General features: G+C 46.0%; 1 protein-coding gene across 1 annotated transcript in view; it reads left to right on the top strand.

Moving 5' to 3' along the window:
• The window catches only part of LOC119952315 (phosphatidylinositol 3,4,5-trisphosphate 5-phosphatase 2A-like), a 156,298-nt gene that overhangs the window by 81,690 nt on the left and 47,422 nt on the right, over positions 1 to 27,186 (top strand). The window contains exons 5-13 of the mRNA XM_038775969.1: positions 1,468 to 1,591; positions 3,144 to 3,275; positions 10,368 to 10,452; positions 11,829 to 11,921; positions 15,809 to 15,928; positions 17,328 to 17,442; positions 17,987 to 18,093; positions 22,999 to 23,101; positions 24,001 to 24,197. Of these exons, the coding sequence (XP_038631897.1) occupies positions 1,468 to 1,591; positions 3,144 to 3,275; positions 10,368 to 10,452; positions 11,829 to 11,921; positions 15,809 to 15,928; positions 17,328 to 17,442; positions 17,987 to 18,093; positions 22,999 to 23,101; positions 24,001 to 24,197 (1,076 nt within the window). The remainder of the gene's footprint in view (positions 1 to 1,467; positions 1,592 to 3,143; positions 3,276 to 10,367; positions 10,453 to 11,828; positions 11,922 to 15,808; positions 15,929 to 17,327; positions 17,443 to 17,986; positions 18,094 to 22,998; positions 23,102 to 24,000; positions 24,198 to 27,186) is intronic.

Here is a 27,186-nt window from a genome sequence, read left to right as displayed (position 1 = left end):
TTGAATGTTGCTAGAGGAGTGGTGACGTCTTGACAAAGCATTTCAGAAAGTCTCTTGATGTATTTTAGATGCCCTGTTCACACGTCCAGCAGCAAAGGAGGATGAAATAGTGATTAAGTAGTGCTTGACATCAATGTCAATGCCGTTTACTCCTAATGCACTGGTTGCTGTTGGAGAGGGCTTTAGTTCAAGTGCTACTTCCACCAAAACACCAAGCAACCTCTTTAATGATGAACCATCCCTGCACAAGCCGCTGGGCAGCTGTTTCTAAAATCAGCTCTTTGACCAAGTTGGTGTTGCATGCTAAACACGGGCTGAACCGACATTCAGCCCATTATCCCGCCTTGGCCTGCTCAGAGAATCTTTGACATCTGAATGCACTGCTGGAAATTACTCTGGTAACACCCGCTGCTTGAAATGAAATGAAATGAAATCGCTAAATGTCACGAGTAGGCTTCAATGAAGTTACTGTGAAAAGCCCCTAGTCGCCACATTCCGGCGCCTGTCCGGGGAGGCTGGTATGGGAATCGAACCGTGCTGCTGGCCTGCTTCGTCTGCTTTAAAAGCCAGCGATTTAGCCGAGTGAGCTAAACCAGGAACAGCAGTGAAGATTCAAGCTATAAAACTGCTGCTCATTCATCGCCCCGCGACCATTTTAATTTTGACATTACTCAGACCAGGGGCAATCCTAATTGGGAGGGACAGTTTTGAAATCTCAAAGAAGTAACAACCAGATAGTTTGAAACGGTCCAGTGCCTTGAATTTCCTGAAAGAAGGAATAAAATCAAGATGAATTTGATAATTATTTCTAAAGAATTAGCAGAGCTCTGAGAACTGTGGCTTTGGTGAGGGAGAAATGCACAATGACAATATAGCATTGTTACTTATATAGTTGTTCATCAGTTTATGTAAAATAAATTCACTGGATCTTTTAACTTTAAATGTTGCAAACCTACAAGTGTGTTAAAAAGGAAAATAGGTCTTTGAACAGAATACATTATGGTGAGAGGACAGTCAGGTATGTTCAGTTTTCTAGAGGTCTGGTGACCTGTGTCTGTTTCTAAGATGTTTTCTGTTTATTTATATATCAGGATTCCCAAAGGTTCGGCAGCATGGTAGCATGGTGGTTAGCATAAATGCTTCACAGCTCTAGGGTCCCAGGTTCTATTCCCGGCTGGGTCACTGTCTGTGTGGAGTCTGCACGTCCTCCCCCTGTGTGCGTGGGTTTCCTCTGGGTGCTCCGGTTTCCTCCCACAGTCCAAAGATGTGCGGGTTAGGTGGATTGGCCATGCTAAATTGCCCGTAGTGTCCTAAAAAGTAAGGTTAAGGGGGGGGTTGTTGGGTTACGGGTATAGGGTGGATACGTGTGTTTGAGTAGGGTGATCATGGCTTGCCACAACATGAAGGGCCTGTTCTGTTCTGTGCTGTACTGTTCTATGTTTATCCAGGTTTCTTCTTATTCTTTAGATGGTGAGGATGAGAAACCAGCTTTGCCTCCACGTCCATTCAATACCTCCATCAATACTTCAGAAGCAAGAAATAGCTTAACGCAAGAGCTGCAGGAACGTTTACAGGAGGGATCACTGAAAAGGTAGTGCCTAAAGACATGTTGCTTTAAGGAATTGTGAATATCCACGTATTAATTGGGATAGAGAGGGAGCAATTGAAGAAAATGGGATGGAATACCGAAAATAAATGGTGAGCTCCTTTGTGTCCATATGTCTAAAAGGGCAGACCTATTGCTGAATTCAATGCCTGGGATCAAATTAAGTCAGGCATTGAGTTATGTGTGAGTATGTGTCACAAAAGCAATGATCATAAATGCCTTAAGGTTTACCACATGATAAAAAGCAATGAAGAAAAAAGTAAAGACACCAAGCTCAGGACTTTGACACAGAGGGCAAGATTTCCCACTTGAGAGAGATTACGTTCTCCCGCTGGAGATGAATCGCCTCTGGTTTGCATTCGCATTGGGACCGACGCTCAAAGGTGATTCACTGTAACCTACGATGCAAATTTATGCATGGTGAGGATTGTGAGGAATTCCAGTCCGAATCCTACTATCGGGCCGCTGTTTTGAGCGGGAAGCCCGATAGCGAGGGCCGATGGCTGGACCCCACCTCACATACCGCAAGTCCTGCCCCTAAGATCCCCCACCATGTGAATTGTTGGGTCACACCCCCACATTACGCACGTACAAGAGTGACCTGGCCCCTGACCAGAGGCCCCGACCAGAGGTTTCGACCAGAGCACCACCACCAGAGACCCTCCCAGCAGAGATCCCCCAACACAGACCCCTCACCAGACATCCTCAACAGCCCCCTCAGCAAACCCCTCCCAACAGAACCCACCAATGTAACCACCCAACAGATATCACCTCCAACAGACATCCCCCTGCCACAACACCCCCCCCCCCCCCACACCAACAGAGACCCCCATCAGGTGGGGGTTCTATGATATGGGTGGTTCTCTGTTCTGGGGGAATTTCCTGTTATGGCGGGTCTGGGTGGGGTGGGTCCATCGGTTTCTGATTGGAGTCTCTAGTGTGGGTGTCTGCTGGGGGTGGTGGTCTGGGGGGTGCTTTGGGAAGCATTTGCATTGTGGAGGGAGAGGGTGCACTCTGATGGACTTGGGGGGCATCTACCTTAAAAACTTACTCCTTGGCTCACTGCGAGGTCCACCGCATTAGGGCCATGCTGAAGAACACTTGTACCAATCCACGCCCACGTGAACCTTGGCCCAGAGGGCCAGAAAATCACAGAGGTGTGGAGAATCCATGCCCAGCCCATTAATGCAAATGGTTCATTGTGACTGATTTGCATGCTCCTGTTAAAATGAGGCACGAACCACAATGCCACCACAGTTGAGCATTAGAGCATTGGAAATGATTGGCCCTCGAAAAATCTGAATAAACTGAAACAAACTTGCATTGGTGCTTTTATGGCATCAATGCGTTTTGAAGTGACTCACACACAGCTTTTGGACAAGAATGCACTTGAGCATCTACTGATTGTAACTGCTGAATACTGATGTACTTTGGAATGCGACAATAGTGAAAATAATTATTAACCAACTTGATCTTTTGAGGACATGTGAGTGTTTTGTGTGCAGTATTATAATCTCTTTGTTTACAACCTATTCAGTGAATATGCTACTATGATGAATGACTACTTTAAGACAAATCTTCAGAAGGACCTTGATGCCATGAGTATGGGGACCACAAGTCTCTTACATCTCAACAAAGCCATTGTGAGGTTGTGCAAAGATATGGACAGGTAAAGTACAGAAGCAAGCCCTTACTTCCTTTAATATTACTGGAATAATAAGTACCAAAACAAGATCCCATTGGATTCATGGGGCAGATCTAAATAGAAAAATGTTTCGAATGTTTTTTTTAAATATATATATTTTTATTAAAACATAGAACATACAGTGCAGAAGGAGGTCATTTAGCCCATTTAAGCCCTCACTTCCACCCTATCCCAGTAACCCAAAACCCTTCCTAACCATTTTGGTCACTAAGGGCAATTTATCATGGCCAATCCACCTAACCTGCACGTCTTTGGACTGTGGGAGGAAACCGAAGCACCCAGAGGAAACCCATGCAGACACGAGGAGAACATGCAGACTCCGCACAGGCAGTGACCCAGTAGGGAATTGAACCTGGGAACCTGGCCCTGTGAAGCTACAGTGCTATCCACTTGTGCTACTGTGCTGCCCACAGGTTTGTCTATAGGGTTTGTCTATTTTTACAACTAATGGAACAAATCCTCAGGATTGATACAGCTCAGCATAAGTGCCTCAGCGTCATGAATACAGAAAAAGACAGGAGGACAACAACATATTTGGTTCAGCTTAATCATTAAACTTGGTGCCTCCATATGTATCAATGGATAAACGAGAGATTGAAGGAGAAGAGGATAAAGCCATGAAAACATGGTTGAAAACTGCACACCTTCACATGTAGTGAATGCTCGTACAGCCAGTGAAAATGTAGGGGTGGGGCGAGGGAGGAGGGGGATTAGGGGGGAGGGGGAGAAGGGGGAAGAGGGGGAAAAAGAATTTTGTGCCATGTTCAGCTGTGCTACAAAACATATCTCCCCCGATTTCATTTATGCCAGAGGCATCAATAACACATTCTGACATATTTTTCTCAGATATAATGCCTGCATGTTCCTTTACAGGAGTTCGTCAATGGTTCTTTAACCCCAAACTAACAGTGTAAAAATTTCAGAAAAGATTTGCAAAGACTTTAGTTCTAAGGGGATATTTGATGCAGCAACTCCCCAAAGTCCAGCACGGCACAGAACAATTATTATTCCATACATTTATACAGAGAAGACCAGCAAATATTCATACAGTTGGTTCACTTTGTAATCATTACTGTCAATGTTTCCCAAGGTTAAAGTCCAACAGGGTTGTTTCAAACACGAGCTTTTGGAGCACTGCTCCTTCCTTTCACCTGAGGAAGGAGCAGTGCTCTGAAAGCTGGAGTTTGAAACAAACCTGTTGGACTTTAACCTGGTGTTGTAAGACTTCTTACTGTGCTCACCCCAGTCCAACGCCGGCATCTCCATATCAATGTTTCCCAACACACAGACAATGACGAGATACTACCAGGAGCAGAGGATCTCAGGATAACAGAATTTTTGATTTGGATTTGTTTATTGTCACGTGTAGCGAGGTACAGTGAAACGTATTGTTCTGCGCACAGTCCAGAGACGTCTTTGGACTGTGGGAGGAAACCGGAGCACCTGGAGGATACCCACGCAGACAACCATGAGAAAAATACATAGGGTATACATAAATCACAATGTAATTACATAGCACAGGCATTGGGTGAAGCATACAGGAGTGCAGTTTTACTCAGTAGAGAAGATGTGTGAAGACATCAGATCAGTCCAAAAGAGGGTCATTTAGGAGCATATGCTCCTCTCCAGCCATATTGGAGGCACAACTCTGGCCCCGTCAATACTGCAACATTTGCACCATCCTCCAGTGAGGAAACTCCACCAACAAGGAGAAGAAGAATTGTCAAAACAACCAACAATGGGGGGTCTTGGGAGGGGTACGAACGCTCCACCCGCTTGACATTCTTTTTTATAAATGTTTTTTTATTGGGTTTTTGAACATAGTATATTTACAGTTATGTACACAGATTAAAATGTATATATATGTAAGAGAAAAATAAATAAACAGGTAAGACATTGTGCATGAGCTCAACAACAGCAACTCTGTCCAGTTAGCAATATTATTTTTAACAAATAAGTAGGCACCTGTTTGTGGTGGGGGGAACTGGGGAGGTACATATACATTTGGGTGCCGGAGAAACAATTACAGTACTTATGTCTAATACAGAGAGGGCAATACGAGAATGGATCTGGTGTTGGTGGTGTTACTCGCTTGTCCCAGACAGTTTTCGCTGCCTTAACGTCGCGTGTTCACCTCCGCTTCGGCCGTTCGTCCCGCCTTTCGCCCGTATTTTCCTCGCTCTCTGTTACTGTATTTGCTGAGTTTGTTGTTGTTTCCCGTGCTTTCCTTCCAGCTATCGTTCCTCCACCCCCCCTAACATGATCAGGGAACCCCCCACAAGACACAATATAACAAATCGGAGCCTTAATCAGTGTCCCTCAGACCCACGTCGGGAAAGGAAACCCCAAAAAGGGAGGAACATTAGGATTAGCCAAAGACTGCCTGACCGTACACCTTCGCAGATAGGATACCAGGGGCAGAACAGCATCACCACACAAGAAACAGGACCCAGCCTCCCCAGGGAAACCCAGGCCTCAAGAAGAAGGGCAATCCGGATGTCTCTATCTAAAACCATTTGGACAGGCCCACCTAACCCTCCGACCCAGCTTACCCTCCAACCAAAGAAAGACTCCAACAACGCTGATCCACAACACCCAGAATCACACTCAGACCTTGCAGCCCACAGGTTACTACTGTCCCAGTGGAACCCTATCTCGAGAAGGAGAGCAGACCAGGAAGCCCAAAAGGGTACATCTCGGGGAAGGGTAACATACTCCACCACCCATCATACCCTCCACCTGATCCAGGTAAACACAATTACTCCTGCCCTAACCTACTCAATCAAGCGACCACTGCCCATGCAGCCAAGTAAATATTGCAGCCCATCCAAGGTAAACTAGCCAATTAAGGATTAACCGTCCACACGCGGGCAAGCGCCATTACACATTTCCCCCTACTCCATCATTGCCAGAGATACCAACCACAAAGAACAATCATTAGGAACCCAGTCCTCTGTGATACATGATCTGTCTGTACATTCATAGGAGATAGGTAAGGATTCCGCAATCCAAAAATGCTAAAGAAAAACAAGATGCTGAGAGTTGTAACTGGGGGGTTTCTTCTCTACTAATGAGGAACTACATGGCCATACCAGCCACCTCGATAGCAAACAATCTACCCATCGCCCTGCTGTGGCACCACTTATCTTCTCTCAAAACAAAGTTAAGGGTACTTAAAATGTACTCCCCCCTTGTAAATGCAAGGATTACAGCACATACAAAAATCAAACCAGGTAATTACTGCATAACCCTCATGTCAGACTACCAACTCCGGTTTGATTTTTCGCCACCTAACAGGATAACAGGTGACAGCCATCTCTGTGCTCGTACACTCTTGACACGATGAAAGTCAATAACATAAAATGAGCAGCATTATCATAAAGGGATAAAGATCAGGATTATTGATGATCTGCAGGACATTATCACCATCCATGAATCTTGGAAAGGCCAAAGCCATGACAGGATCAATGGTTGGTGCCTCCGATCGACCTCGGGCATTGAAGACCGGATACAATGTGCTCCGTTGAACGCAATGCCCAGCTTTCAAATCCAGATTGCGAAAATATGGCAGCCAGCTCTCAAATTCGGCTTGGAATTCAACCCAGGTCTCCTTAGAAGACCTAGCATCCAAACACTCCCGGTTTGGTCCCATCCCCCTGAAATGAGCAGGATATTCGGCAGACCATGCAACAGGGTTTCCAAGAGCTGAAGGTGAACCCTCACCAAGAAGACCACCCTATCAACTGATAGGATTCTCTTCTCCGCTTCATCCATTCTCTTAAAAATATCTTGCTGTTTATCGATGTGATGACCCACCACCACTGCAAGCTGGGCCCACACCGGCCGCCTCAATCAAACAAAGATTTTTTTTTTGACTTAACCCTGCTCCCCATCACCAAAATCTAGCCAAGATCTTCCAGGAACATAGCACAGGACATACACACGAGGAATAAATAATTATGGGTTACGGGTTGTACATCAGGATAAAATAAGGACAAAAGGATAAGTCTCGCCAGAACTGGTGGAAATACAGCTCCTCCCGCACTCACATCATGTGACACCCTGTTTAAATGTTTACTTGCATAACGAATCAATCTGAAGAGCAGGAAGTACTGCTATCCTAAAATAAACACAGAAAATTCTGGAAATACGCAGTCCATCATCACCTACAAAGTAGAAATGACAGATGGATGTTTTGGGTGTGTACGTTTGATCAGTATTCAGGTCCTATACGAAGGTGCTCTACATGAAATATTAGCCAGTCTTTTATTTTAAATTCGGATAGTCACAGATTCATGAGTCTTGTTGCACAAAAGAGGCCATTTGTCCCATCAAGATTACTATGTATAAACCAATATTTTCTGCCATGTGTGTTGTTTACTTGGAGTAAGCAAAGGGATGAAGAGGGCGAAAGGTTATCGGGGGTAGGCAGGAATGTGGAGTTGAGGTTACAATCAGATTAGCCATGATTTTATTGAATGGCTAATGCGATCCCAGTTGGTGTTCTAACTGGATAGGAAGATCCCAGAATGGAGCCCTGGCTCAAACCGCCGGGTTGGAGAAACCACAGGAGGCGGCGTGAATCCCACCCTGCCACTCTGACGCCAGCTGCCATATTCTCCGGTGCCAGTTTTTAGGCTGGCGTGGGGATCACGTCACACTGGTCGGGGGCCGTTGGTAGCGCCCCCCCGGGAATTCTCCGTGCCCTGATGGGCCAAGCGGCCAGCAGTTTCTGGCTTGTCCCACCAGTGTGATTGGACATGGTCCCACGTGGTGGGACCTGGCTGGTAGGCCGTCTGGTGCGGTCCTCGGGGGGGATCCGGCCCCAGGGGGTCACTGACGGTGGCCTGGCCCGCGATCGGGGCCCACCGATCTGCGGGCACGCCTATGCTGTGGGGGCACTTCTTCCTTCCGCGCCAGCCGCTGTAGGCTCTGCCATGGGCGGCGCATAGAAGACACTCCCCTGCGCATGCACAAGAATACGCCGGCCGGTCTGCACATGCGCAGAACCACACTGGCATTTCTGTGCATGCGGTAACTCGTGCCGGCACTTTGGCGCCGGCTGGTGTGGCGCCAATCCTCCAGCGTAGGCCTAGCCCCCGGAAGAAGTGCAGAGGATTCCACAACTTACAGTCAGCCTGATGCCGGAGTGGTTCATGCCGATTTTTACACCGGCATCGGGCCATTGCGGTGATTCGGGAGCATCCCACCCCATCACTTTTATTTTTTTATTAAAACGTGGAGGAACAGAGTCACAGGACAGCTAATTAGTTTTAACAACAAGAAAATACATTTCTTAAACATGAGCAAATTGGAATATTATCCAAGACGCCTTTACTTCCCGTTTGGCTGGTTCGTGAAGCAGAGCGAAGCTAACAGTGTAGGTTCAATTCCTATACTGGTTAAGGTTGTCCATGAAGGCCCTACCTTCTTAAACCTTGCCCCTTGTAATGATATCGTGGTTGTGTTGTAATTCACTGACTGACCACTAGGAGTCTCACTAGTACATAAGTGAATGTTAAAGTCAGCTGACCCCTCAGGCTGACTAGAGGAAATCAAACAGAAAGGCTGCTTGTGCGTGATTTCACTGTTTTTTCATCTGTTCTCTCGTATGTAGTTTACCCACAATTAAAGTTAATACTTAATTTATTGATTTAACTACAAGTGTTCTTGTAATAAATAAGGACATCTGACAAGAACATTACACCACTCATCTGAATCGGCTTAAATCGGCACCCGTCAATTCTCTCTTAAAAAAGGGAGAGAGCAGCCTTTGGACCACAGGGACTATAGCGACTTTAACTTTCACTCCCCCTCTTACCTTAACGATTAAACACAAGTTTTAGGATTACAAAGTACGTCTTATTCCACAATGGTCTCATCAACACAAAGTTATTTTCAGCACACAAAATGGCTATGGGCAAATACACACTCTGCTCTGAACCCCAAGTGAAAGTTTGTGGCTGTCTCCTCAAAATCCCCACAGTTGATTGTCACACGAGAGCTTGTAAATTCCACGCTCAAAAATACACTTTAGAATCTTCTCTCATAAGTATGCTTTCCCTCTGGTTTGCATTCCAAAATCCCCACCAGGTTTTCCAAATGCCAAACACAAACTTCCTCTCCACTTTTAACAGCAAATCCAGTCGAAGATTTTACACCTTTAGGTTTCCATTGTCTTAACTGCTTTAATACAAATTTTGAGATCCAACCACAGATTTCCATAGTTATTTCAACTCATGTTTCACAGGCTGTGGTAAAATCTCACAAACTTGAAAATCACAGCAGATCCCTTTCTGGGATCTCAGCCTTTTTCTGAGCTCTGTCTGTCTTTTCACTGAACAGTCCTCTGTTCTAGTACCTTTCAGCTTCTCTGGTTTCCTTAACTAGCTGCTCTTCAGATCTCTGCACTTGCGTTGTTAGCCATTAATCCATAGTATGGCTTTTCTTCTAACAAAGCAGAGTGAGATGTTTGCTCTCTCGCCTTCTAAAGCAACTGTTTCTCGTAGAGTTGTGTAAGCTACCTTCTCCTCTCTCAGTACCTATCTTCAACTGTAACCAGATCAGCTAAACTAAAACTTAAAAGCTTCTCTACATTACAGAGCCCCAGTTCCTAAGCAGCAGCCACATGCTTATGCCTTTTATTTATTCTTCATGGTGTAGCCCTTTCTAAGCACAATAGAAATACAGTTGGAACTTAGCCATCCCCACACTTACAAATACCTTTATGGGCATGACTCTAACAATAGGTATCACCCTTCCAGACACAGAAATATTAAATTAAACATACTTAAACCATGCCTTATTGCTAGTGTTTGCCGATACATATATCAATCCCTTAAAACTACTTTTGTTTTCCTAACATAAGTGATGACGTAAGTTTGTTGAATTACCAGTTCTTTATATTCTGGTTAAAAAAACATGGCTCATTAAAAATTCAGGCACTCAAGTAAAGGATTAATCTTTTAGAATGGAGTCATTATACATTCCTCCAAAATTCATTGTCTATTTTTTTTTACCTGTCTGCTTAAATTCACTTTCTGCTTCATACAACAGGGAGATAGATCTGGTGGTCACCAATCTTGAGGCGATTACACAAGTATTTGGTGGGATTACCCATTGCAACACACACAAAAAAGAGGTGAGATATGAATATTTCTCCAGAGCCAAGGAGAGTCTGCATAGAGGGGCACAAGTTGGCATAGTGACAATAAAAAACCATAGAGGTGGGTAGAGAGGTATAGGTCTGCATCAAAGATATGAGAGGCCATGAGGTGGCTTGAGTTGACATGGGTGGGAAGAGTGTGCGTGTGTGGGGGGGGGGGGGGGAGGGGAGGGGTGTGTGAGGAGATATAAAGGGCTTTTGTGTGTTTAATTTTCATTTTCAGAGCCCAACCCCACACCTGGCAGCACTTTGTCCAACTCTGTACTGTCTCCTTCGGCAGTCGGCCCAACTGCAGTTAACACCCAACACACCCCCAACCCCAGAACAAAAATCGAACATCTGGGCACTTTCTCTCAAGACAAGTTTGTGGAATTGGATACTTTCCATTTCTCGTGTTCCTGACTCAGAAGCAAAAGATTGGCCCTATGCTTCTCATTATCGGCCTCAGTAATGCACTTAAAACATATATATAACATTCTGTAATATTATGCTCACTCTTTCCTAGAGACTTATTTCTCACAAGGTTATGAATTAACCATTTTTTATTGTACAATCCTAGATCTATAATAGCCTGTTTCCTCACTGGTTCATTGACATAGTGATCTATGAAGATATTTTGCATGGGATAGATAAACTGTTTTCTCTTGTAGGTAAACCAGGGGTTATCATTTTGAAATTACAGCTAGGCCATTGAGGGGTAAAATTTAAAAATGCTTTTTAATAAGAAGGGTTGTGGAAGTCTGGAATCCTGACCTCCATAAGCCCGTGGGTACTGGTTCAACTGAAATTGTCAAAACTGAGATTGATAGATTAAATAGATTTGGTATCAAGAGAGACAGATCAAAGGTAGGTTATACAAGTTGAGATGGAGAACAGCTATAATCTAATTGTTATGGGGGAACAGGTTCACATTCTGTTCATGTTTCGATGTTCCTATCTTTAACCCGAAGAGTATTGGCGAAGTCGTTGTTCTTCACAGTAGCCTCTGCATTATGTGACCATAGAATCCCTACAGTGGAGAAGGGTGCCATTCAGCCCATTGAGTCCAGGCCAACCCTCTGAAAGAGCAGCCTATCCAGGCCCACTCTCCCGCCCCATCCCTAACCATCTGACCTGCGCACCTTTTGGACTGTGGGAGGAAACAGGAGCACCTGGTGGAAGCCCTCGCAGACACGGGGAGAACGTGCAAACTCCACACAGTCACCCGAGGCCGGAATTGAACCCGGGTCCCTGGCAACAGTGCTAACCACTCTGTAGTGTGACTTATTGAATTTGAAGATAAATCTCGGTCGCCAATATGTTTTGTTTTTGCCTTGTCCCATGTTTGCTCACTGTTGTTTTTATTTTCACAGGAGCCTCTCAGTCCAAGTGGTTCCCGTGACCTTGAAGTCCTCATCAACAAAATTAAAAATCTCGGCAGCCTGCTGCCTAATATGGAGGAAAGGGTACAATTTTACTGTCTGCTTTTTTCAGTTTGTTCATGTTGGAGCTGGTGAATATTTTGGTGGGCTGTTGTATTTTCACCTGTCGCATACAGCACATGCTGAATGAAAGTCTCTCCTCTCTTCTGACTGTAAGGATCCTCCTGAGAAATGAGTTTGATTCCAATTACTGCTCGGAATTCAACGACATTGTGCTTTCATATAATACAGAAATATTATAAAATACATGTAATATTGAAAAATGATAGAAGATTCTTCAGAGAGGCAGGTGGGAAACAGTTTTGATGACCAAGGCGAGTTTAGGATGGGTGACCGGAAGCTCTTTAAGGAATTCTAGTGAGTTTGATTGATGTGGTTGAAGGCATGACGACCATTGATGGGGTGAAGGAAGGGAGGAACGCAGACGATGTAGTAGGTAGAGAAAATGAGAGATATCAAAGAGATGTAGGGGTGTAGGTTATAAAGGACTGACAAGGGCAGAATCAACAGTATTGTTGCTGATTTGCAATCTCACATGAAGGTTCGACAACAATGCGATGCAACAAAATCAACCGTGGGTCAGTGGGATGGATGCTATAGATATTCTTCAAACAGGGCAAGTCCTTTGAAGGATCGCGACCAACATAAAAACAAAACGTTTTGAATTTTTTTTATGTTTGGGAAGCAAAAAAAGCCAGGAAATATATTAATTCATGTCACAGTCGAGTGGACGCATTTCGATTTTTACTTCACCTCATCCAGTAGACAGTGTGTTTTTTAAAAAACAAACTTTAACTGAGATAGTACAAAGGGATTTAAAACGATTCAATTGTTATAGAGTGGACTGAGTTGAAATTTTCCCCTAATTTTCTTTGTCACTCAGCCCTGAATGGGAAAGCTCACTTATTCCACGGAGAAGTGAGGAGAAATGCCTCCTCGGTGACATGTATGGGACTAGATTCGCCACGCTTGGGATTCTCCATTTTGCCAGCACCCCGGGGGTTTCCCGACAACGTGGGGCTGCCCCACAATAGGAAACCCCATTGAACAGAAATCCGGTGCGGCAGGAGGTAGAAGCCCACCCATGGTTATGTCCCTCATGACACCCTGTCCAAGTTCTTCAGTTTCTGATCAGCCCACAGCACAAGACTGCCATTGGTTGGAATTTATAGCTGCAAATTATCCCCCCCCCCCCCCTCCCCCATCCCCGCTCCACCGAGCGCTTACAGTGTGATGGCGTTAGGTCAGCATTCCATGTCATCCCACCAGTCTCCAATAATGCAGGAGGGGAGGTGGGGCGGGGGGGGGGGGGGGGGGGGGGGGAGAGGGGGGGGGGGGGGGAGAGGGGGGGTGGCAAAATTGGATGCCCGACTACCATTTTGAAAAAAAGCTACTGAAGTTATTGGTGAACCAATTGATTGCAACTTTTCGTCGCTCACTCCATTTTCCTGTAGTCGCACAGGAAAATGCTGGGAATGATTTATGCCAGGAATGAGGAGATGGCGCATGGGCAGGTGAAAAGGGCCTGCAAGCGGGATCATGGCTGCATGGGGCAGCAGAGTCTGCTGCTGAACGTGGACATGTTTGGATGTTGGTGTACTTTATTCCTTCACTGTTTTTGAGCTGACAGAACAAATAGGGAGAGAGAGAGGGGAGGGGCTTTTAAATTGGTGGCCGGGACCGAGTTTCAGTTCACGGCCTAACCCCCTCTCCTGCCTGATGTCCTGCCGTGGACAAACATTTGGGCATGGAGTCCCCACACCGCCATTCCCAATGTTAACTAGCTGCTAATTGGCATGCCATGGTGAGATAGCGGGGGAAGGAGAGACTCGGCCATCTGCTTCCTGTTCCGCCTCCATCGCCTTCCCAGAAATCTGAACATCCAGCCCATTATCTGCTTGGACCTTTTCTTAGCCCATGCTGCTGAATCCCTCTCAACTAAATAAAAACTAGGGCAGCATGGTGGCGCAGTGGTTAGCACTAGGACTGCAGTGCTGAGGGCCCGGGTTCGAATCTCGGCCCTGGGTCACTGTCGGTGTGGAGTTTGCACATTCTCCCAGTGTCTGCATGGGTTTCATCCCTACAACCCAAAGATGTGCAGGTTACCTGGATTGGCCACGCTAAATTGCCCCTTAATTGGAAAAATTTATTTTTAAAAAACAAAATAAAAACTATCCCAAAGTACTTCGGAAATTGAACAAATACTGATCAAGAGTGCAGAGAGGAATTGGGAAAGTAATTAATCGCATAGTAGATTTTAAAGCTGGTTTTAAAAATGGGAAGCAGTGTGGCCTAGTAAGGGGATTTAAGGAAGGAATTCCAGAATATAATATCATTGCAGATAAAAGTTCTGCCATTGCTGTTCAATGGCAGTCAGCTAGTGTCAGAAGGGCAGGGGATAAAAGATGGCATATGATATGTGGGGAAATTGCAAGGGTAAAGGCAAAGATTGTGAAATTTGTGTCAGGGCATAGAACATAGAATATGCAGTGCAGAAGGAGGCCATTCAGCCCATTGACTCTGCACCGACCCACTTAAGCCCTCACTTCCACCCTATCCCCGTAACCCAATAACCCCTCCTAACCATTTTGGTCACGAAGGGCAATTTATCATGGCCAATCCACCGAACCTGCACGTCTTTGGACTGTGGGAGGAAACCGGAACACACGGAGGAAACCCACGCAGACACTGGGAGAATGTGCAAACTCCGCACAGACAGTGACCCAGCGGGGAATCGAACCTGGGACCCTGGCTTGTGAAGCCACAGTGCTATCCACTTGTGCCACCGTGCTGCATGACGGCAATGTGAAGATTAGTGAAGGCCAAAGAGGGATTTATGTTAGGGATTGGTTTTACAAGCACTCTGGGGAGGCGCTGGGAGACGAGGAAAGGGAAGGGCAGTAAAGTAGAAACAAAAAGCGCCAGGGACACGGATTCGATTCCCAGCATGGGTCACTGTCTGTGTGGAGTCTGCACGTCCTCCCCGTGTGTGCGTGGGTTTCCTCCGGGTGCTCCGGTTTCCTCCCACAGTCCACAGTTTCACTTTGAGAAAAAGCTTGGGTGTATCTGGGTTTTGCAGTGAGCTGCAGCTGAAGTTAAAATAAGAGCTGTCCTGTTGATCTCTGCCATCCAAAGACTATCTCTGGATCATTTGGTGAATTCAGAATTATAAATGTTCTCAATAGTGAATGTGAACCTAACATGCTCCTGTTTAAATGTGTGTTAAGTCTTTTGGATGTTAAAAGGATAGCTTAAAGGATTACTTACTGTTGTATTCTTTGGGGGTTATCTTTGAATTAATGGTTGCTAAGATATTCATTGTTTGTTTTAAAAAGGTTAACTTGAGTTCATAGAATAAACATTGTTTTGTTTTTAAAAATACTGGTCCATTTCTGCTGTACCACACCTGTAGAGTGAGCCGTGTGCTCCCCTTACCACAATCTATTAAACGTTGTGGGTCAGGTGAACTCTATGATACACTTTGGGATTCTCTAAACCCTGACTCATAACAGTAAAGACTGGCATGCTCCCTTCTGTAACTTTTGTGAGCCAGTCAGGTTTTTTTTTTACCAGAGTGGAATCTGAACTTGCAATCTTTGTGTTACTAGTGCAGCACTATAATCACTATGTATTGCATCCTGTCACTGCGAGAGTATGCAAAGAATGAACAGGAGAGAGTAAAGGATGGAATGGAGCTATATGAGGACCAGAGGATCGATGTTCTTGAAACATTGCTCCTTGCCTGCACCATTCACAAATTTCAGTTAATCTCGGAAGTTTCAAAATGTCTTCCACATAGACTTTCCTCTTTTAATTACGTCAGCACAATGCCACATCTGACATATTTAATGCTTGCATTCTGTGAATGGAGTTCAGCCGACCTTTCTCCATTGTGGTCTGTTTTTTGACAGGTTTTGAAGGGATTACAGCATATGGCGGCCACACACGGGGTGGAATTGCCTATTCATCTATCATCTTCTGAGAGCAGCGGAAGGAATGCATCCAAACCTATCCCAGTTCAGAGCTTTGAGGTAAAAGGAAAAGCTTTTATTCTTCAAAACAGCGTCCGGGTTTTGACGCATATGCTTTCTACGGGAAAAGGGATTGATAGTGTTGGGCGTGGAATATATATCACCTGTCACTATACCAAGCTTCGCAATTAAATGTGAAGCAAGTTTGGAAAGGAGTTTCTGAATGTAAAAGCACTTTGGGAGCTATTGCTTATTAGTCTCTCATCTCTCTGCTCATTTTATTCATTAAGCGGGATTCTCCACCCCCTCCATTACGTGTTGTGTGGCTGCGGAGGCAGCCAGCCATTGTTTGGCAGTGGGACCTTCCAGTCCTGCCGTTGGAAACAGGTTTTCCTGTTGTTTTCACCCTCCTCTGCTGGGGAACCTGCGGCTGGAAAACTTTGGCTATTTTCTTTGGTTAACATGGGATAGGGTAGGCCAGACATCGTCGCACATTCCCCAGTGTTCCTCTGAAAAGTTACCCACCAGGATTCTTCCTGATGTTATCCCTCAATGGGAAAAGGCACTATAGTCCCTTGACATATCCTTATTGTAATATAGCTGATTTAGTGAATGCAGCAGATTCAACATATTATAAGGGTCCTTCCTGACGATTCCCTTACTCCCTTTTCTTTATTTTTTGCCATTGTCATTTTTGATCCATGGATGCTGAAGTGACGTGTATCTTTCAGTCAAGCAGCAGCCCTCTGGTGCTGTGTCCAAGTGACTGTTTTTCTTTGTCCGTTAAGAAGGTCAGCAGTCAGTGTAATAATTTCACTGAACTCTCCTGATACCATATTCCTTGTGTCTGAATAAAGCTTGTAGTCTTACAGTTGAAGAAGATGCTTTATTGTGTGAGTTTGTTCTCTCTCCAGCGCTTATACTATATGTTACATCTGAGCTGTCTGTCTGTGTCCTGCTCACCAGCTGCCGTTCCTGTGTAGAGTGCCCCCTGACTTCCTGTTTGTCTACTATATACATCTCTGGTGCTTCCTCTAATGGTCACTTAGTTGTAGTGTATTTACATTAACCCTTGTGTATATACAGTGATGCATATCACTGCAGTCCATTGAGATGGTCAACAATCAGTGTAACCGTTTCAGTGGAACATTATCCTGACCTGCACCTAGCTTGATATCCAAAAGATTTGTTCAAGTAGAGGACACTGGGTGCTGGGTGTGAACCCAGACTGATTTTAACACTTCCTACCCCAATGATGTCAATGGTAAATTGTCACTGTTCTGAATGAGATCAGCTAATTCACCACAACACATCAACCCTATCCTTCCCAGTCTGTGTGACTCAGGCCCATAACATGCCTGTGTGTATCCAGTTCCAACCCCAACAGCAAAGAAGGCTGTTCTCATCGTGTGAAACAACCTTGCTCAGGTACATATTTTTACTTCTTTTTACCTTTTAGGTAAGATTTGGAAAGACTCAGAAATATACGTTGAGTGTTGACGTGGATGGGGGAAAGCTTCAAATCTCCAAGAAAGCCGTTGGTTCACCCGAGGAATCCATCTCTTATGACAAAAGTAAGGAGAGTTGGCCATTAGCCCAGTCCTGAACCTGCCCTTCTGTACTGGGTACATTGCTGACTGCGTTGCTTACACTTTTAGGATTTAATCCTGCTGAAAACCTGAAGAGAAAACATAAAGGAATATGTTTGCAAGATGATGTAAATAATGAAGCTTTATATGCCCTTCTAAACTTATTAGTTCAGATGTCCCCCTGTGTTGAGTTATATTATTTCTTAAATGATTTACCACACCACCCTGAAATATTCCACACAATGATTACTCTATGGGATGCAATATTTCCTGATATCAGTTCCAAAATTATCTTTTACTAATTTGTTACTATGATCTCTTGTTCCATTTCCACTGTTTAATTTGAAGTAATTTTAAATATTCTGAGTGGACTTTCTTTGCATCCTTGACATTCTGATTTATCTCTGGAAGATCACTTCTCCTTTCAAGGCTGAAGAGAGGAAACCTCTTTAGACTTCACCAGTAGTGTAGACTTGCAAGGGGCTGATGAATATGGATTATTCACTTGTTTTATCCCCTTGCTTCACAGTTTTACAATTGGTTAAATATCAGAGCACGCCAAACACACTCCAGATTGTGACGGACAAAGAGAACCAGAAAAATCAGCAGAGAGATTTCATTTTTGAAAATGCACGGGTAAGCTATGATTCCGGGTTCAAGTCATCCCAGGGCTTGGGTGTAAGAATCAATGCTCCAGTGAGGTACTGAGGGAGCGTTACACTGTTGGAGGTTCCACCTTTCATATGAGACAATAAATGGCTGATTTGCCTGCTCGGGTGAAATGCGCCCAACGGCAGGGAGTTATACCCAAGTGTCCTTTAGTTTATTCATTGGATGTGGCATTTATTTCCCATCCCTAATTGCCTTTGAAATGAGTGTCTGGCTGGATCATTTCCGAGTCAACCACATTCCTGTGGACCAGGTAAGTGAACCGAATGGCTTTCTTTGATCATTAATAATGGCTTCATCGTCATCATTGGACTTTTAATTCTAGAATTTTAGGGAACCCAAATTGCACCATCTGCCATGATGGGATTCAAACCTGGGATCTCAGAGCATTACCCTAGGTCGGGATTGTTAGTCCAGTGACAATCCCACTCAACCATCACCTCCTGGGCAACATCTATCACTCAAACAAAATCACTAAAAGATTTTACAGGACTTTGCTATATTTCCTGCATTACAACAGTGACTACATTTCAAAAGTACCTACTACTGGCTGCAAGGCATTTTGAGACATCTGAAAGGGGATTCCGAAACCCTGGCTAAGTGTTGACACCGGCGTAAACACCGGAGTGTTTCATGCCGGCGTCAACGGGCCTCTTGGTCCAGCGATTAAGTGGGCCACAGGGGGCCAGCACGGCATCAGAGTGCTCCACGCAGCTAAGGCACCGATATGCGGCCCTGCACTGCCGGCGCGGGTCCACACATACGTGCGGCGGCCGATTCCGCACCGGTGCATGCGCGTGGTGGTCGTCCACTCCCGGCGCCGCGCAACATGGCATAGTGACACAGCAGGCCCGCACGGAAGAAGGTAGGGCCCCCCCAGATCACGCGTGCCTGCCGATCGGTAGCCTGGCCGTCGTGGAGTCCCCCCTCCCCCCTGGAGTCTGGTCCCCCTGAGTCTCCACAAGGATGTCCACTGCAGTCACAGATCCGAACTCCTGCAAAGTGGTACCATATGTGGACCATGCCGCTTGACCGCGGAGAATCGCCACGGGGGCTCTTGCAAAGGCCACCAACTGGCGCCACGTCGACCGCGCACACACGACTGGCGCCAATTCTCCATTCGCTGAAGAATCGCGTCCCAGTGTCAAGCGGAGTGGCGGGAATTCTCGGCAGCAACGACGAATCTCCGACCCGGCGCGGGCTTGGAGAATCCCGGCCCCAGTGGATGGATTTGAAAAGGGGTCTGTGAGATGAATATAGGGATTTCAGATATTTTTTATGATATATATTTGTTCAAGTAAGCATTAAAAGTCTGGGTTAGTGTTTGTATGGCAGCTGCAGGATCAGATCTCATTCTTTTCAGCAGTGTCAAAAGATCTTTCTTTCTCAAAGTAGAGTATCCAAACATTTCTGTAAAGGAGGTATTTCTGAGCGCTAATTGTATTTGAAAGTGGATTGAGAGCCGAGATGGTTTTGTTGTTTGAGTGGGAGTGAGGATAGCAGTTAGTGGGTCACTGTATTAATTCACATTGTTTAAGGGGTAATTATAAACTATTTTCTTGTGTGATGCTAAAGATATTTTAATACTGTGGTGGTACGGGGATAGGGCGGGGGAAATAGGCCGAGGTAGAGTGCTCTTTCGGAGGATCAATGAAGACCTGATGGACCAAATGGCCTCCTTCTGAATGGTAGGGAGTCTATGGACAAAGAAATCCACTTATCAGCACATTAACGTAGCATAAAGATCTATATTGTCCATCCCAAGTGTGCTGTAATTATAGTCCGTGCTATCCAGAGGATGTACTGTGGCAACTTGCCTCGGCTACTTCTGTATGGGAACACCATCATTTTCAAATTCATGCCTAAGTGACACAGCATCCTAATTTGGACACATGGCAGCATGGTAGCACAAGTGGATAGCACTGTGGCTTCACAGTGCCAAGGTCCCAGGTTCGATTCCTGGCTGGGTCACTGTCTGTGCGGAGTCTGCACGTTCTCCCCGTGTCTGTGTGGGTTACCTCCGGGTGCTCCGGTTTCCTCTCATAGTCCAAAGACATGTAGGTTAGGTGGATTGGCCAGGCTAAATTGCCCTTAGTGACCAAAAAAGTTAAGAGGGGTTATTAGGTTACGGAGATAGGGTAGATGTGAGGGCCTAAGTGGGTCGGTGCGGACTTGATGGGCCGAATGGCCTCCTTCTGCACTGTATGTTCTCATTGTTTCGTTGTCAAAATCCTGGAACTCCTGTCCTAACAGCATTGTGGTAACATTTGCATTGGGGCAAAGATGGATGTATGGAGTTAGAACATAGAACATAGAACATAGAACAGTACAGCACAGAACAGGCCCTTTGGCCCTCGATGTTGTGCCGAGCCATGATCACCCTACTCAAACCCAGGTATCCACCCTATACCCGTAACCCAACAACCCCTCCCTCTCTCCCTCCCTCCCTTCCCCCTCCCTCCCTCCCCCTCCCTCCCTCCCCCTCCCCCCCTTCCTCCCCCCTCCTCCCCCTCCCTCCTCCCCCCTCCCCCTTCCCCCCTCCCCCCCCTCCCCCCTCCCCCCCTCCCTCCCCCACTACCCTCTGTGTAAAAACCTTGCCTTGTACATCTCCTCTAAACCCTGCTCCTCGCACCTTAAACCTATGCCCCCTAGTAATTGACCCCTCTACTCTGGGGAAAAGCCTCTGACTATCCACTCTTTAACACCAAAGGGAACCCTAGTGAAGTGATCAAGGCGGCCGTCCGCTTCAAATGCGGTCCGTCTTGCGAATGGGGAGCACGTGGTAGGCAGGTTTCAGGTCCACTGTCGCGAAGACCCGGTACTGTGCAATCTGATTGACAATATCAGATATGCGTGGGAGGGGGTAGGCATCGAGCTGCGTGTACCAATTGATGGTCTGACTGTAGTCAATGACCATCCTCTTTTTCTCACCAGTTCTCACAACTACCATTTGGGCTCTCCAGGGGCTGTTCCTGGCCTCAATAATACCTTCCTGCAGCAGCCGCTGGATCTCAGACCTGATGAAGGTCCTGTCCTGGCCGCTGTACCATCTGCTCCTGGTGGCGACGGGTTTGTAATCCGGGGTGAGGTTTGCAAACAGAGAAGGCGGGTCGACCTTAAGGGTTGTGAGGCCGCAGACAGTAAGGGGTGGTAGGGGTCTGCCAAATTTCAGGGTTAGGCTCTGGAGGTTGCACTGGAAGTCCAGGCCGAGTAGCCAGAAGCCACTGAACTCTACGCCCTGGATGGTGAGGGTGGTGGTGCAGTACCCCGGATCGCCACGGATCCCTTGAGGGGAGGGGACTTCCCAACCAGGGGCTCTCCGGGGCCATGGAGTTCCCAGAAAGGAGAGGACCGTATCCCACAGCCCAGTGAGAGTCCCATATACTGTCTACTGTCAAATTTTTATTACCTTCACAATGGCGGACCGCCCACAGTTTGAAGAGACCCTTAATCGGCCATTTAATAATAATAATAATCGCTTATTGTCACAAGTAGGCTTCAATGAAGTTACTGTGAAAAGCCCCTAGTCGCCACATTCCGGCGCCTGTCCGGGGAGGCTGGTACGGGAATAGAACCGTGCTGCTGGCCTGCTTGGTCTGCTTTAAAAGCCAGCGATTTAGCCTTGTGAGCTTAACCAGCCCCTGTGTGAGCTAAACCAGCCCCTTATTAATAATAATAATAATCGCTTATTGTCACAAGTAGGCTTCAATGAAGTTACTGTGAAAAGCCCCTAGTCGCCACATTCCGGCGCCTGTCCGGGGAGGCTGGTACGGGAATCGAACCGTGCTGCTGGCCTGCTTGGTCTGCTTTAAAAGCCAGTGATTTAGCCTTGTGAGCTAAACCAGCCCCTGTGTGAGCTAAACCAGCCCCTTATTAATAATAATAATAATCGCTTATTGTCACAAGTAGGCTTCAATGAAGTTACTGTGAAAAGCCCCTAGCTGCCACATTCAGGCGTCTGTTCGGGGAGGCCGGTACGGGAATTGAACCCGCGCTGCTGGCCTTGTTCTGCATTACGAGCCAGCTGTTTAGCCCACTTAAGTGGTTCACTTGGGATTCTGACAAGCAGCTCAGTTGCCAGCTTTCCTGCCATTGGCAAAATAACATGGCAGCAGGAAGAACCAGACATGCCACTTGTTCCCACTCATACCGCCTCGCCAGTCTTCCCATCTCACACCTGGTCCCCAAAGGACTTGTAGCATTCGGCCCCAAATTTGTGTTCGCTGTAAACAAGAAAAGAAATCCAAGGAAATCCCATTGTGGACCGCAATCGTCCATTGCGTTACAGAGGTCGTTAAGGCGGGGCATTTGAGCGATGGAAAAGTCATTCTGGTGGAGTAGGAGATGTTCTTCTCAAATTAGGACTCAGTTACTTGTTGGTGCAGAGCAGAAGAAATTGAATTCTGCATCTAGTGTGTAACATGGATATTGGTCCACTTGGCAATACTATCATCTTCCTCTTAATGGACACCTAAAATTAACCAAGGGAGCCAGGAGGAAGATCCAAAGGTTATTCAATCAAAGGAATAGCTGATGTTTTGGGATGTATTCAAGGCAGAAAAGCAGTTTCAGAATTTTAAAAACTACATGAACTACCTTAGCATGGCTGTTTTGGTTTATTCAATTGTCGGGATCTCTTGAATATGTTGTAGCCCTCATTATTTTCCACGGTGAATTTGAAAGCGACTTCTGCATTGCATGACAGCGGCAGTCTTTGTTACTGAACTTGTACATCCCAGAAGGAAAGAGCAATGAAGAAAAAAGGGGAAATCATTCCTGCTCTGAACTGTTGTTTTTCCCTATTGGGATGATATTCAAATCGTTGTCTTCATGAGGACAGATATTGACAGTCCCTGATCTTTTCCCCGACAGAAACGAGAAGCTTTCTGCCAACTTCTCCAGCTTATGAAGAACATATACTCTCAGCAGGACGAGCCAGACATGATATCCATCTTTATTGGGAGCTGGAACATGGGTAGGTCATTCCTTGCCAGTGAGATCACTGGTGTATGCTGGAGGGAAAAGAGCCCTTTCGGGCAGTTCCTTTTAATAATAGTACAGTCACGCCTCCACGATTTTCAGCTACGGGTATGAGTCACTTCCAAATGGGTTAAAAAAGGGCAATCTGCAAATTGAGCTCAAATTTCAAGAGTCATGCATTTGTATTATTGCTCACAGATCCAGGCGCAAGTTTGGACAGGTTTAGGATAACAGGGCCGCACGGTAGCACAGTGGTTAGCACAGTTGCTTCACAGCTCCAGGGTCCCAGGTTCCAGTTTCGATTCCCGGCTTGGGTCACTGTCTGTGTGGAGTCTGCTCATCCTCCCTGTGCGTGCGTAGGTTTCCTCCGGGTTCTCCGGTTTCCTCCCCACAGTCCAAAGATGTGCAGTTTAGGTGGATTGGCCTGCTAAATTACCCTTAGTGTCCAAAACGTTTGGGTGGGGTTACTGGGTTACGGGGATGGGGTGGAGGGTTGGGCTTGGGTGGGGTGCTCTTTCCAACGGCCGGTGCAGACTCGATGGGCTGAATGGCCTCCTTCTACACTGTACATTCTATAATTCTATGATTCTATGACTATCAGAGAGACTGGAAAATAGCAAGCAAGTAATATTTTTAAACAAATGGAGACAATTAAAGAGGTGTTGCAATTGGCTGACTAAACATTCCGACGTACTCTCTCAATCCATTTACAACCTTTCCTGGGAAAAAGGGGATTAATAAATTACAAGTAAATGTGAAGGGAAAGAAAAGTTGAGGTGTTGGCACGAGTTTACAGGCAAGTGTTAAAAAAATTCAGCAGAATAATGAGGAGACAGAAGTGAGAAAATCGATGAGCAAATAATGAATGAAATAACTTTTGAAAACTTTTGACAGGCGCTGCCAATCCTCCAAAAAGCATTGCTTCCTGGCTTATGTCAAAAGGCCTTGGGCGTACAAGAGATGAGACAACAGCCACCATACCTCATGACATCTATGTAATTGGGACCCAGGAGAACTCACTAGGTGACAAGGAATGGGTGGATTTTCTGCGAGCCGGGATAAAGGATGTAACAGAACTGGATTTCAAAGTGGTAGGAATTCAAACACCAGGGAAACTGTCCCTTTGATACCGTAACAAAAATGTGCCGGTTATCTAATGAGAAGCTATGAGTAATAAAACATTCAGTACTCTGGACTATTTGTATCGTAAGTCGAGATGCAAATAGGGTAACAGACGGTGGCAGTGAAATGCAAGCCGTTCACAAGTAACAGCCAACAGGATTATGAGATTGTAAAATTACAGGGTGGGTTCTCCCTTGACTGATGCCGGTAGGGGATTTCCCGATCCGGAGGAGAATGCAGTGCCGGAAGAAAAGGTGGATCGCTGCCGGGCACCAATCCTGTTCCAAAGCTCAGGTTCCTCGTTGGCACGAGGCGTGTTGCTCTGTGATTTGCACCAATTTGCATCTGATTAACAGGCTTGAAACCCGAGTCTTGACTGCCCCCCTCACGTTATGCACCAACCCCCACTGCGGGAAATCCTCCCACCAGGAATTGGTACAAATTTTCCCAAGAGTGGCTCTGACGCTCTGGACCACATGGTGGGTGAAGGGGGTCAGTGCATGACTGAGGTGCCCCCAAAAGTCCAAAGGAAGGCTCTGCCCCCCACCTGCTCCCACCACCGACCCCGCCATCAAACGCCCCCAGTAGAAAACCCCCCAACAGAGACCCTTACCTCAAAGCTGAAGTCCACAAGTAACTGGATTTTCGCTTAACTTTTCCTTACATCTGCTGCCTGAGTCAAAAGTGTTTAAAGCAGCAGCTGTTACAAGTATCAGAGGCTTCCTTGAAAGTTTAGTACACTTCCAAGGGCTTCAAATCCCTTGTCACTCTTTGAAATCTTCCATTCAATTTCACACAGAAATACAATACATTAGCCAGTAATTGACAGTTTTATTACTCCAAAGACAAGTGTTGGTGGATTGTTGATCTATCTTTCCCTTCATGCTGGAATGTGTCTCTGCTTTGGTGCTAACCGCAATGTTTATAAACAAGCTTGCTATGATTGACAGTTACTAACCACATCACAAGCAGCTAAGAGCTTTTGGCAGTAAAAAAGTGGAAGTGTGATTCTGATGTGGGTCTCTGTTGGGGGGGTCTCTATAGGAGGGGTCTCTGGAGGAGGGGTCTCTGTTGGGACTGTCTCTGTAGGAGGGGTCTCTGTAGGGTGGTCTCTGTTGTGGGGGGTCTCTGTTGGGGGGTATCTATTGGGGGCAGAATCCTGATTACGACATCTCGTGAGATCCCGTTAGATCTCGTGAGGTTTGGCAAGCAGGATAAATCTTATGAGATTGTTGTCAGATTCCCGAGTCAGGCACAACGCGGCCATTAGATCGCACCCAATGTTCAGAAAGATCTGGGAGATAACTGGTTTTACTTCCTCTTTTTCTCAGTAGAAAGCACGTAACTGCTTTTGATGTGGTGATGACCTGTCAATTGTAGCTGGATGTTTATAAACATTGTGGTTAGGATTTGCATTATGGGGTGGGGGTGAGGGCCCTGCTGTCAGAACTCGGTATCTAGCCACCTGCAAAAAATGGCAGCCTGGAGTAGGATTGAAATGGAATTGGGAGTTCCCACCTTGCATAAATTTGCATGGCAAAGGAGAGGGAATTGCTCCTGGGTGCCGCTCCTAGCATCAGTGCAGAGCAAGAGCAATTCTGCGCTGGTGGAAGAATATAGGCCCCCCAAATGGAGAATTCTGTCCTGTATGTTTTCAAAAAGGATTTAGATATAGTTAGACCAGAAGAGCATAGGATATAGGAACAGAATTAGGACATTTGGCCCATTGAGTCTGCTCCATCATTTGAGCATAGCTGATATGTTTCTCATTCCCACTCGCCTGCCTGCTCCCCATAACCCTCGATCCCCTTATTAATGAAGAACCTATCCATCTCTGTCTTAACAACACTCATTGACTTGGCTTCCACAGCCTTCTGCGACAATGAGTTACACAGATTCACCACTCTCTGGATGAAGAAATTCCTGCTCAACTCTGTTTGAAGGGATCATCCCTTCAGTTTGAGTTTTTGCCCTCAGATTCTAGTTTCTCCCACGAGTGGAAGGACCTTCTCCATGTCCACTCTATCCAGGCCTTGCAATATTCTGTAAGTTTCAATCAGATCCCTCCTCATCATTCTAAACTCCAGAGAGTCCAGACACAGAGTCCTCAACCGCTCCTCAGAGGACAAGTCCTTCATTCTGGGGATCATCCTTGTAAACCTTCTCTGGGCACTCTCAAAGGCTAGCACATCCTTCCTTAGATACAGGGCCCAAAACAGCTCACAATATTCCAAATGGGGTCTGACCAGAGCCTTTTACATCCTTGAGAGTACATCTCTGCTCTTGTATTCTAGCCCTCTCAACATGAATACTAACATTACATTTGCCGTCCAACTGTCAACTGAACCTACATGTTAACCTTAAGAGAATCCTGAGCTAGGACTCCTAAGTCCCTTTGTGTTTCACATTTCTGAAGCCTTGTTCCATTCAGAAAATAATCTATGTCTCTATTTGTCCTACCAAAGTGTGTAACCTCACACTTTTCCACATGGTATTCCACCTGCCACTTCATTGCTCACTCTCCTACCCTTTTCAAATCGTTCTGCAGCCTCCTTGTTTCCTCAACACTACCTGTCCCTCTATATATCTTTGTATCATCTGCAAACGTGGCAACAATGCCATCTGTTCCTTCTTCCAGATCGTTAATGTATATTGTGAATAGTTATGGCCCCAACACTGACCCCTGCGGAACACCTCTAGTTGCCAGCTGCCAACCTGAAAAAGATCCATTTATCCCCACTCCCTGCCTTCTGCCAGTCAGTCAGTCCTCTATACATGCCAGTACCTTGCCCCTAAGACCATGGGCTTGTATTTTATTCAGATGCCTCCTGTATGGCACCTTGTCAAAGGCCGTCTGGAAATCCAAATGGATCACTTCCACTGGTTCTCCTTTGTCTAACTTCCTCCTTACATCCTCAAAGAATTCCAATAGATTTTTCAGGCATGCCCTCCCTTTGA

The sequence above is a fragment of the Scyliorhinus canicula genome, chromosome 17, assembly GCF_902713615.1.
Source record: "Scyliorhinus canicula chromosome 17, sScyCan1.1, whole genome shotgun sequence".
NCBI classification, from domain to species: domain Eukaryota; kingdom Metazoa; phylum Chordata; class Chondrichthyes; order Carcharhiniformes; family Scyliorhinidae; genus Scyliorhinus; species Scyliorhinus canicula.
The sequence above is the reverse complement of the archived record's forward strand: the minus strand, read 5'-3'. Positions and strand labels throughout refer to the sequence as shown.